Consider the following 13,114-nt stretch of genomic DNA (forward strand, 5'->3'; position numbering starts at 1 on the left):
GCTAATTTCTTTAATTATATCACAGTCCTTCTGCCTGATTTCCATACCCACGTCGTCCCTCTCACTTATGAACACTGACACAAAGTATTCATTTAGAACCCTACCTACGTCTTCCGGCTCCAAACACAAATTACCACTATGGTCCTTAATGGGCCCCACCCTTTCCCTGGTTATCCTCTTACTCTTAATGTACTTGCCAAATAACTTTGGATTTTCCTTTATTTTACCTGCCAATGTTTTTTTAAGCCCCCTTTTTGCTTTCCTAATTTCCTTTTTAAGTTCCCCCCTACACATTCTATACTCTTCCAAGGCTTCCGCTGTTTTGAGCCCTCGATATCTGCCATAAGCCTCCCTTTTTCTCTTTATCCAATCCTGTATAAACCTTGACATCCAGGGTTCCCTGCATTTGTTGGTCCCACCCTTTGTCTTCACTGGAATATGTTGGCCCTGTACTCTCCCTGTTTCCTTCTTGAATGAGTCCCACTGCTCTGACACAGATTTACCTAAAAGTAGCTGCTCCCAGTCCACTCTGGCTAAATCATATCTGATCTTATTAAAACTGGCCTTTCTCCAACTTAGAATTCTGATTTCTGGCCCATCCTTGTCCTTTTCCATAACAACCTTGAATCTAATGGAGTTATGATCACTATCTGAAAAATGCTCTCCCACTGATACCTCTATCACTTGCCCAACTTCATTTCCTAAAATTAAGTCCAGGACCGCCCCCTCTCTTGTAGGACCTTCTGTGTACTGGCTTAAAAAGCTCACCTGGATGCATTTTAAGAATTCCGCTCCCTCTAAACCTATCACACTATGACTAACCCTTCTCTGAAATTTGCCTACATATCTGCTCTTCTATTTCTCCCTGGCTGTTTTGGGGCCTATAGTACACTCCCAGCAATGTGATTACTCCTTTTTTGTTTTTCAGTTCTACCCATATGGCTTCATTTGAGGAGCCATCTAAGATGTCATCCCTCCTTACTGCTGTAATTGATTCTTTGATCAATATTGTGATATCCCTCCTCTTTTACCTCCTTCCCTATCTCGTCTGAAGACCCTATATCCTGGAATATTGAGCTGCCAACCCTGCCCCTCTCTCAACCATGTTTCGGTGACAGCAATGACATCATACTTCCATGTGTTAATTTGTGCCCTCAACTCATATGCCTTATTTGTCAGACTTCTTGCATTAAAATAAATACCATCCAACCTTGCCAAACTCTCTTGTGCCTTAACTGGCCTATAATTTCTATGCCTTCCAAACTCACTTGCTCCCTCTTCTAATTTTGGCTGTGCATCTCCCCTTGCTGAACCTCCTCTCAGGATCCCATCCTCCTGCCAAGTTAGTTTAAACACTCCCCTACAGCACTAGGAAACCTCCCCGCAAGGATGTTGGTCCTATTCCAGTTCAGGTGCAACCTGTCCGCCTTGTACAGGCCCCACCGGCCCCAGAAACGGTCCCAATGTCCCAGAAATCTAAAGTCCTCCCTCATGCACCATCTCTCCAGCCACGCATTCATCTGGACTAACCTCCTATTTCTATACTCACTCGCGAGTGGCACCAGAAGTAATCCAGAGATTACTACCCTGGAGGTCCTGTTTTTTAATCTGTTTCCTAGCTCCCTAAATTCTGCTTGCAGGACCTCATCCCTATTTCTACCTATGTCATTGATACCAATATGTACCATGATCTCTGCCTGTTTGCCCTCCCCTTTTCGAATGCCCTGTAGCCATTTAGTGACACCCTTGACCCTGGCACCAGGGAGGCAACATACCATTTTGGAGTCACGTCTACGGCCACAGAAACACCTGTCTGTTCCCCTTACTATCGAGTCTCTTACCACTATTGCTCTTCCTCTCTTTTTCCTCCCCCCCCCCCGTGCAGCTGAGCCACTCACGGTGCCATGAGTGTGGCTGCACTCCCCAACTGAACCATCACTCTCACCATTTTCCAACACAGAAAAACGGTTCTCGAGCGAGATGCACCCTGGGGATTTCCTGACTACCTGCCTGACACCTTTCTTCTGACTGATGATCACATATTCCCTCTCTGTCTGCATTTCCATCAGCTGTGGGGTGACCGTGTCTAAAAACGTGCTATCCGTGAAACTCTCAGCCTCGCGGATGCACCTCTGTGCCTCCAGCTGCCGCTCAAGTGCCAAAACTCGGAGCTCAAGTAGCTGCAGCTGGTGGCACTTCCTGCACACTTGGTCGGCCAGAGCTCAAGGAGTGTCTAGGCCTTCCCACATGTTGCAGGTGGTACATAACATGGGACTCAGCTGCCCTGCCATGCCTCTAGTTGATTAAAAAAACCCTTACTTTCAGTTAAATACAGTAAAAAAAAGTTAAATTATTTATGTACTTTAAATAAAAACTAGAACCTTTACCTTTCCTTAGCTTAATCTATTTTAAACTGGAGAAAAACTGGAGAAAAAAACTGGAGAAAAACACTTACCCCTACTCACCAATCAGCTCTCACCTTTGTGCTGATGTAACTTTTTGAAGTGACTGCTTCACCATGATGCTGACTGCAGGACACTCTTCCCAGACTCCTTGGCTGTTCTTCTTTCGTATCTGCTACTGTTCCACAGTGTGTCCCGTCTAGAGATCCCATTGTTTCCCAGTGTGTCCCCTCTAGAGATCCCACTGTTTCCCAGTGTGTCCCCTCTAGAGATCCCACTGTTTCCCAGTGTGTCCCCTCTAGAGATCCCACTGTTTCCCAGTGTGTCCCCTCTAGAGATCCCACTGTTTCCCAGTGTGTCCCCTCTAGAGATCCCACTGTTTCCCAGTGTGTCCCCTCTAGAGATCCCACTGTTTCCCAGTGAGTCCCTTCTAGAGATCCCACTGTTTCCCAGTGTGTCCCCTCTAGAGATCCCACTGTTTCCCAGTGTGTCCCCTCTAGAGATCCCACTGTTTCCCAGTGTGTCCCCTCTAGAGATCCCACTGTTTCCCAGTGTGTCCTCTCTAGAGATCCCACTGTTTCCCAGTGTGTCCCCTCTATAGATCCCACTGTTTCCCAGTGTGTCCCCTCTAGAGATCCCACTGTTTCCCAGTGCGTCCCCTCTAGAGATCCCACTGTTTCCAGTGTGTCCCCTCTAGAGATCCCACTGTTTCCCAGTGTGTCCCCTCTAGAGATCCCACTGTTTCCCAGTGTGTCCCCTCTATAGATCTCACTGTTTCCCAGTGTGTCCCCTCTAGAGATCCCAGTTTCCCAGTGTGTCCCCTCTATAGATCTCACTGTTCCCCAGTGTGTCCCCTCTATAGATCTCACTGTTCCCCAGTGTGTCCCCTCTAGAGATCCCACTGTTCCCCAGTGTGTCCCCTCTATAGATCTCACTGTTCTCCAGTGTGTCCCCTCTACAGATTACACTGTTCCCCAGTTTGTCCTCTCTACAGTTCTCAATGTTCACCAGTGTGTCCTCTCTGTAGCTTCCACTGTTTACTAATGTGCCCCTTCTATAGATTCCACTGTTTCCCAGTGTGTCCCCTCTAGAGATCCCACTGTTTCCCAGTGTGTCCCCTCTAGAGATCCCACTGTTTCCCAGTGTGTCCCCTCTAGGGATCCCACTGTTTCCCAGTGTGTCCCCTCTAGAGATCCCACTGTTTCCCAGTGTGTCCCCTCTAGAGATCCCACTGTTTCCCAGTGTGTCCCCTCTAGAGATCCCACTGTTTCCCAGTGTGTCCCCTCTAGAGATCCCACTGTTTCCCAGTGTGTCCCCTCTAGAGATCCCACTGTTTCCCAGTGTGTCCCCTCTAGAGATCCCACTGTTTCCCAGTGTGTCCCCTCTAGAGATCCCACTGTTTCCCAGTGTGTCCCCTCTAAAGATCCCACTGTTTCCCAGTGTGTCCCCTCTAGAGATCCCACTGTTTCCCAGTGTGTCCCCTCTAGAGATCCCACTGTTTCCCAGTGTGTCCCCTCTAGAGATCCCACTGTTTCCCAGTGTGTCCCCTCTAGAGATCCCACTGTTTCCCAGTGTGTCCCCTCTATAGATCTCACTGTTTCCCAGTGTGTCCCCTCTAGAGATCCCACTGTTCCCCAGTGTGTCCCCTCTATAGATCTCACTGTTCCCCAGTGTGTCCCCTCTACAGATTCCACTGTTCTCCAGTTTGTCCTCTCTACAGTTCTCAATGTTCACCAGTGTGTCCTCTCTGTAGCTTCCACTGTTTGATAATGTGCCCCTTCTATAGATTCCACTGTTCCCCAGTGTGTCCCCTCTACAGATTCCACTGTTCCCCAGTGTGTCCCCTCTAGAGATCCCACTGTTCCCCAGTGTGTCCCTCTACAGATTCCACTGTTCCCCAGTGTGTCCAATGTGTGTATCTCACTGTTGCGAACAATGCCCACTCTACATATACCTGACTGTTCCCCAGGGTCTCAACTCAATGACTGGTTTAATTTGCTGTGTGTCTTTGGACAGGACTACGTGGCTTGATGCTTGCCGTGATGTTGGCAGCTCTCATGAGCTCACTAGCTTCCATCTTCAACAGCAGCAGCACGCTCTTCACCATGGATATCTGGGCAAGGTTCCGGAAGGGGGCAAGCAACAAGGAGTTGATGATCGTTGGCAGGTGAGAAATCATTGACAGAACCTGGGGTATGTATCACAACATAGTTATAGACTAAGTTAGCCATTCGGCCCATCCTGAAAGATCTTAGCATGCCCCCCCCTCCCACTTCGCGGAATCCAATTGGTTGATCTTTGTCATATGACCAAAATCGAACCTGAACCATTGAGACACTCATAATTTATTTGTCACTTTCTTCTCTTCCTCAGGGTCTGGATTCTATGTATTGTCGCAATCAGCATTGGTTGGATCCCTGTGGTTCAGGCAGCACAGAGCGGTCAACTCTTTGACTACATCCAGTCTGTCACCAGCTACCTAGCACCACCCATCGGTGCAGTTGTCCTGCTGGGAGTTTTTGTGAAGAGAGTCAATGAACCAGTAAGAAGTCATCCAATTTAACAGTGATGATGGCGTGAATTTTCATATTCATCTCTAGATTGTCCAACTGTCGAAACCCAGCATTCCTAGGTCAGGTGTAGCACAGGTTAGATACAAAGTGAAGCTCCATCAAGCACACCCAAGGCAGATGCATCATTAGTTAAATACTGATTAAAGAAGTCCAAAATTTTCTGATTATTTTGGGAAGGAAGTATTATAGTTCAAATGATGGGCCCCAGAATTTGAAATGTAGCTCAGGCATGCCAGAATTACAGTCCTTCTCAAGTGACACGGGTTGTTGACAGAATATGTGTCAGATCCAAAGTAGTGCATATTTGCATAACAGAGTAATGAAGGCAAAAGCTGCTGTCCAGAAATCCTGCGATTTACATCAGAATTGCGCCAGATTTAAGCTTGTATAAAAGGGAAACAAGTTACCTGCATAAATTGTCAAACCAGGAAGAGGTTGATTTCACAGGCTTTAATTCACCACACTTGAGACTGAACTCTCAGATTTGACTGAAGTGATTGCAAAGCTTTTTTCTCAGTTGTGCTGCTAAAAAGGAACCTGCAGGCTGCCTTTGTGTAGTTTTCAGCAGGGAAATCTTTTTCCCTTCCCATTCTTCTATCAGGGAGCCCTAACTAAGGGAGTTACTATGGGTATTATCACATATATTAGAGGCAGAATAAGAGCAAAAAGAGGGGACCACAGGATTAGGATACAACAACGGAGAAGAAGCAAAATTTGGAGATATTCTTTGACCAGAGAGTACAGACACTCTCCCTATAATTTACCTATTCTTCTAATAATTTTCATGTGATAGGTGAATCTCACAGTGTAACCTCCTCCATCAATTCCCCCATCATGATTGTATTTGGGCTGGTCTAAGATGGAGGACAAGTGTGCAGTGGCTCACAATGTGGACAGCTGTCTTGTAGCTGAGGAGCAAGGCTCTCTTGTCTCCTTTTGTGCTTGCATGGCTGTAATTCATCTGGAGAAAAAGTTGGAATTGGTTTTGTGTTATCTCACCTTGCATGTTCTGATTAGGTCATTGAGCTTCTTCCTGGATTCCTGAGAGTCAAGGACTAAGGATGACCATGCTCTACATTAGTGTAGCCATTGTTTTAACTTCTCCTCATGGGTGTCCAGCAGATGCATCTTCCTTTTCCTATGTGAGCCAGCAATAATTACAAGAACTGCACCCCCCCACCCCATCTGCTAAGATTGGCTGTATGGTGCTTAGAAGAGGCTCCAGTGGCACATACTTTGAGTCCTCGGATGATTATCCTGTGCATATTTCTCCAGCTACTTCATTGTAATTCCTCAGGTTCCTCTCCATCGTCTCAGAATTATCTCTTGTAATTGACACACAGAGCAACTCAGCCATGCCAAACACTTCTTTCCTGTGTCCTCTGGCCCAAAGTATTACACAATTTTTTTTATGTGGAAAAAAGTATTGTCAATTTACCACCGTAGACTGCTCCAACTATAATGAAACTGCCAGCCTTTAATCTTGGCTACACTTGTAACCATTTGTGCACTCCCCCACTTAAATCCAATCAACAGCAGGAGTTGAACACAAGGACCAACCTCCAATATTATACTTAATTAATCCCAGAAATTCCCCACAAGGTAGATGTCCAGATTGCTGTAATGTACATAAGCCCCACTCCATAGCTACACTGGCAATTTGGGATTCCCAAACTTTCAGTGTTTCAGTACATTAGGGTTGGATTCAAACTCGTTAATGGAGGTGAAAGGAGCGCGCATCCAACACATTCTGATATCCAATCACTTGAGACTGGATTCAAGCACAGGTCCTTGAGGTGACAGGACAGTGTGATTAACACACTGTGATCACCAGTTCCCCTGTACGTGGGCATTGTGATCCAGTTTGGATCAGGAAATATTTTCCTGGAATAAATTACAAACTAGTTATTAGATTAAGTGGTAGATAGTAAATCCAGTGTTAGTTACCTGTTAGTTTTAACATATTTGCTACTAGTTGTGAGTGGGTTCTTGTTTATTATCCCTACAGGGTGCTTTCTGGGGTTTGATCGGGGGCCTGGCCATGGGGCTCTGCCGGATGATTGCTGAGTTTGTCTATGGCACGGGCAGCTGCATCTTCCCATCTTCCTGCCCTTTCATCTTCTGTGGAATCCACTACCTGCACTTCGCCATCATCCTGTTCAGCTGCACATGCATCCTCGTCCTCATCATCTCCTTCTGCACACCACCGATCGATGAGAAACATGTGAGTTGTGGGGGACGAATACTGGCGGTTACCAGTCTATAATGAGGAAAGGGTGGGAATATATTTCTCTATACTTTTTCTCATCCTGTTTCTTTTTCCTTCTGTGTTTGTTTCTGTCTGAATTAGCCCAAAGCATGGGAAGCCTAAAGTTCCCTGTTGCTTTCTCTATGGCAACACCTCAGCCAATCAGAGTGACTTGCCAACCAATCAGTTCCCCTTTTTCCCTGCAGTATGAATTATTGACAAATTTCAAATGATCACATTCTTGCATTTGTCCTGATGAGTGCAAGACAAAAAGCTTTGGCAACATGTCTCTCTTCTCAGCAATAATCACTTTCTGCATTACCAAGTGACTTTATAAGAAGTATGTTGAGACAGTAGACAGGACACAGCACTGTGGATTGCATTACCAGAGTTAATGGCTGAAGCAAGTTAAACTAACACTAGCTGTTTGACCCTCCAGCTGCATCGCCTGGTGTACAATCTCCGCTACAGCCAAGAAGAAAGGATTGATTTGGATATTGTGGATGAGGTCAAGCCAAAGATCAAGACACAAGAAGAAGCAGAAAACGGCACCATCGAGAAGCACCCAGTAACAACAGGTACCCCGCCTGGAAGTCAGGAGTTGCTAATACCACAAGGTGGCAAGTTTAAACTAGAAAGGAAAGGGATGGAGAAGGTTGCGGAGAGCATTTTTTAAATACTGAGTAAAATGAGTATAAGAACATAAGAAATAGGAACAGGAGTAGACCACTTGGCCCCTCGAGCCTGCTCCGCCTTTCAATAAGATTATGGCTGACCACCTTGTGTTTCGATTTCCACATTCCTATCTAACCCCAATAACTTTTGATTTCCTTGCCTAACAAGAATCTATCTACCTCTGCCTTAAAAATATTCAATGATCCTGCCTCCACCACCTTCTGAGGCAGAGAGTTCCAAAGTCGCACAATATTTAAATATATAACTTGCACCGTGAGCACAGAACTAGAAAATGAGTCCCTAATGAGACAAGAGATTAGGAATATGATTACACACATAGCAATGAATGTGGAGCAGACCTAAGCTAAAGCAATGAATGTTGTGTCCAGGAACATCTTCAAAACAGCTAAATGGATATCTAATTGGAAATATACTGAAGATTAGAAGTACACAGGGAAAGTCAAATGTTGGGCAGAATTATCCCATCCGTGACGACGTTCCGGGGCAGGGACAGGGGGTATTTGCCGCCACAGAGACCGACAGGAAATCAGTTGAGGGTTTCCCAACGTCTAACATAGTGGGGCAGGCTGGATGGCACGCGCCCTGCCATCATATCCAAGTGCCATATTTAAAAGGCGCTCGGTCATCCTTACTGTCAATACTACCTACTGAGATGTCTGGAAGGGGAGGTGAAGATCCAGCACCCAAATTCAATGATGCCTCCCTGAGCTTCCTCCTTGACCATGTCGAGGTCAGGGGAGATGTACTCTACCCAGTTGATGGGAGGAGGAGGCTGAACAGGGAAGCTAACCCTGCATGGGCGCAGATGGCCGATGACGTCAGTGCCCAGGCTGTCCGGCACAGGTCAATCATACAATGCCAGAAAAGGATGAACGACCTCATTCCCTCCACCAGGATAAGTAAAGCTTCAGCTGCTTGCGCTAACCACAACAGAACCAATGAATATCAGGGTAGATGGGCCTCAGTATTACACAAATTTTTTTATTTTTTCATAGCCCCACTGTAGTGCATCCACTCCGCGGTGGAGTGACCACTGTGCCTCCTTCACCATTTTACCTACAGAGATCAATGCTGCGTGGACGTGGAGTGGGAATGGGCTCAGATGCCAAGGGCACCAACAACCTCCCCAAATTAGATGCCTCTCTGAGCCTTATCCTTGCATGTGGATGGGCTCAGCACTCTGGAAGGAGCTGGCCCACAGCCCTTCTGGACAACTTGCATTAATACCCTGCCACACAATCCAGTGGGTTCTGTAAGGGTGGAATTATGAGAGATGGACGTGAAATTGCAATGTACAAATGGGTGCAACATACAATTACTCTCAAACCCATCTTTTCTGTCTTTGAGCAGGAGAAGTTGAGGCACAACCGGTGAGAATGGGAGAAGATGTGGGGGATGGGGGGGCGCCCCCATCCGAGGGTTCTCACAGAGTTTAAAGAGAGATCAGCCCAGCTGACAGGCTAAGGAGTGGGACCAGGCAATTGGCGTTGGGGAGCTTGGGCTTGGGCCTACACCCAGTAAGGATCCATCCGTGGGATAGAAACCTGAGGGCCAAGTGTGCCTTCATGTTGGAGGCAGCTCATGCTGTCACTCGCTCTCTCCTCATTCACTTACAGGTGCCACCAGGAAGAGGCCAAGGCCCGAGGCAGAGGATTCCCTGTCAAGCCTCAGCAGAAGCCCTAGCCCGGAGAGGAGCCAGGCGAGAGGGCAAGAGGAGAGATGTTCGCCTGTAGAGGCATCCACAGCAGACACCTGCACCTTCTACCAGCCCGGAGACATACACCACGTTGGGTGTGAGCTCTAGCTTAGGAAGGTTCTCAAACACTGGTGGTCACCGCACAGACACATGTCCGCAGCAGGAGGAGGCACGGTCAGCTGAGCTCACCGGCACTTCGGGGACTGCTGGGGAAGAGACATCTGCAAGGCCCATCCAGTGACGAGCCTCTGGAATCGGCCTTCCAACTAATGGTGATGAGTCAGCAAGAAGCTGGGGAAAATCAGGCAGAGGTGTCAGAGGCCCTCAACAGGATGGCACACGATTCAGAGGAGTCCGTCCTCCTGCTCTCTGATGAAGTGGTGCTGACCTGTGCGCGCATCATGGTCTCCTTGGGGAGGTTGGCGGACTCCATGGAGATCCTATTCCAGCAGATTCTGCTGGAGATGCGCACAGACCTGCATTCTGCTGTGGTAGCCATGAGGGAACTTTTGTAGTTGCCATGCAAGAGGGGGACAGGACACCTCAACCTCCCTCCACGTGCCCCTTCCCTTCAAGGGGTCAGGCCAGGGCCTTTGGGCACCCTAAGGGAGGAGGAACAGCAGCTGGACACCCCTGGGTCATCCACTCAGAAATCTCAGAGGTTCTCTGGATCCCCTCTGCCTGTGGCCCCTTCAACCTTGTCTTGTGTCACTGCAAAGGGAGCAGCTGGCCCACAGCAGGACAACCAAAGGTAGCCGGGGCCCTCCAGTCCTCAGCTCTCCAGAGGACGGCAGCCAAAGTCATCCAAGACAACAAGGCCAACTAGTCAGCAGTCTGCCTCCACCCTTGCTGCAGGCCAAGGAAAATCAAAAAACATTGGTCACAACTGGTTGCACAGGTGAACAAATGATTGTCACAATTAGAAGTTCCGTAAATATAATCACTTTCACTGCAATAATGTCTACTGTCTTGTTTCAGCGTGGTCCTTAAGACTTACCAAGTGCCCCCTCCCCCCACTCCTCTCCTTCACACATGCAGCTCCTTGAGTGAATCTGCAGGGAGAAGAGTATGTGCTCGGGCCCTTGTGAGCCACGTGCAAGCACTCTATTCCCACGCATGCTAAGCATTTATCCTTCAAAGCGTCATATCCCAGGTCCCTAGCATTGTCAATACTGCCTGCTGGGGTTCCCTTTCAGTTGTCCAGCTGAGATGACCTGCTTCACCATGCACCCACTAACCCAACTCCCATGCAGCATCTCGGGACCTCCAACACGAGGCTCTGCTTAGTTTCAATCAGACCAGCATGGTGGTTGTGGCATACTTCTTCCACTCCGGCACCGTTTCCCCTCCCCCAGTCATCCACATCCTTTCCCACATTACCGTTGACCCCCCCCCATCCCCGGCATTACCTTTGACCTCCCCGCCTTTACCCTCCAACCTGTTCCCTTTTCCTTTGACAATGTCCAAGTCAACGTACACGTTCCCTTCCTCCTCAATAATCCCACCCCCGTAAACATTGACCTGCCCGGCCTGCTCCTGCCCACCCCCCCTCAGTCCATGTGTGTCTACGCGTTTTCACCAATGACCCCCGGAGCCCCTTCAGGCAACACCGTCACACCCTCACCCCCTTTGGCACCCTCTGTCCCCTGTAACCCTCACCATTCCCTCACACCACACCTACCCTGAGTTCACTGCCCAGAAGTCAACAGTTGACACCACCAACCCCTGCCTTTGAGCCCCTTCAGACCTGGAAGTAACTCCCTTGCCCCTTCCAATAGTACACAACAGCACCACCCCTCCACCCCCACCCAGCAACCAACACGGCCCTTCCCACCCTCCCCCTCCATTCCCTCTGCTGCCTTGCTACACCACTGCAATACCCTTTCCAGCACCCACAACCACCTATGCCTCCCTCTAGGCCTCCATCCCCCAACCACAACTTCAGTGCTCTCCTAACCTTCTTTAACCGCCCCCCCACCATCTCCAAAAGACCCTTGCTGCTCAACAGTCTGATGCCTTCCACCTGCATATCGAGGATCCAATTCCATGGCGAAGTCCCTGGAAGAAGGTCCAAAGGGTGAGCAAGGTTACTGTGTGGAGACCTCCCACCTTCTGGAAGCTGCTTCACAGAGGACCCACATGGATGAATCTCCACCCACCCTGTGATGCACGTGGTGCTCCAGGGTCCGGTAACTGGTGGCTTCCATCTTCTCAGATATCTGCGAGCTGTTCAAGGCTTTCTTAAGGTAAGTCCCAACTTTTGCACTCCACGTTGGTCCAGACATTTTCCGGACCAGTGTGTTTTCCCACTGGTTTCGCCAAGAATCAGGCGTGTGGGAAAGATTCTGGTCCAGTCTTCACCTGCATCCCATTAGTGGGATACAAATTGGTTTCACGCCCGCCTCTAGTGGGAATCATGATCTACCATGGCAGGCAGTATCGGAATATCCCACTGTCATTTCATGCTGGCGTGAAACTGATTTTTGGACCTTCCATTGAATTCTCCCCCCAGCCCCCCCACTGAAGCCGCCATCAGGTCATGGGAGAATTCCGCCCATTGTGTCGAAAATGGTAGGTTTCTAAGCTATTGGAACCATAGAAATGTCATCTGAGGAATTCAACTAGCTGGTGAAGTAGACTAGAGGAGAGCTGGTTAGATAACGTGGATGGAAGCTAGATGATCCTGGACTGGATATAAGCAGTGCAAGTTGAATTAGCCCAGTGCAATAAAGTTAGATATAAGGTGGGACCCAAACTCTAATATTAAATATGAAAAGCATCACCTGAATGGAATCAATGTTCTAACTTTAGAAATGAGAAACACAATTTGAATGGGTCCAATGTTTGAAATTTAGATTTAAGCAGCAATCTCTATGTAATTCATTATTTACATATTTCATTGGCAGAACCAAGGAAGAAAAAGAACGCCTTTGTCCGTTGCTATAGCTGGTTTTGTGGCATTAGCTCAGAGCCAGAGCCAGAGCCAACAGAAGAGGAGAAGGCAGAAGCCATGAGGCAAATGACAGACATCAGTGAGAATAAGATCTGGAGTACTGTAGTTAATGTAAACGCCATTATCATGATGTGTGTCGCCATCTTTCTGTGGAGTTTTTATGCTTAAAAATTAAAATATAAGTTTATTGTCTTTTATAACTATTGTCTCAATTTAAACAATTCTCTAGTTGTTGAACAGGTTTGAAGAAGCTTTTCTCCAGAACAATCATCACGTCCAGTCCTTGGGCCTATATGTTGGGCCTGTGTCTTCGATCTATGGTGCTCCTGAACTTTCAAGCTATGTTTGGCCTGTCCCTTTTGTAGAACCAACCTAGAAAACCAGCAATAGTTCACCAATAGGTTCAAAGAAGCTGATACCACTCCCAAAAAACTGGCAATTCAGAACCAGCTTGGACAGGTTAAAACAAGTAGTTACAAATGCTTTTTTTTGGTCTGCACGTACAGACAATATATTGTAGTGGATGGCTGGAAAAGCATGACACAA

At 47.8% G+C, this 13,114-nt stretch overlaps 1 protein-coding gene across 1 annotated transcript in view; it reads left to right on the plus strand.

The window, feature by feature from the left end:
• slc5a2 (solute carrier family 5 member 2) overlaps nucleotides 1-12,754 on the plus strand; it is a 46,864-nt gene extending 34,110 nt beyond the window's left edge. Inside the window, exons 11-15 of the mRNA XM_078547843.1 lie at nucleotides 4,419-4,569; nucleotides 4,776-4,944; nucleotides 6,984-7,199; nucleotides 7,663-7,801; nucleotides 12,516-12,754. Of these exons, the coding sequence (XP_078403969.1) occupies nucleotides 4,419-4,569; nucleotides 4,776-4,944; nucleotides 6,984-7,199; nucleotides 7,663-7,801; nucleotides 12,516-12,736 (896 nt within the window). The 3' untranslated portion in view covers nucleotides 12,737-12,754. The remainder of the gene's footprint in view (nucleotides 1-4,418; nucleotides 4,570-4,775; nucleotides 4,945-6,983; nucleotides 7,200-7,662; nucleotides 7,802-12,515) is intronic.
• The last annotated feature ends 360 nt before the right edge of the window (nucleotides 12,755-13,114 follow it).

The sequence above is a fragment of the Cetorhinus maximus genome, chromosome 9, assembly GCF_964194155.1.
Source record: "Cetorhinus maximus chromosome 9, sCetMax3.hap1.1, whole genome shotgun sequence".
In the NCBI taxonomy this organism is placed as follows: Eukaryota; Metazoa; Chordata; class Chondrichthyes; order Lamniformes; family Cetorhinidae; genus Cetorhinus; species Cetorhinus maximus.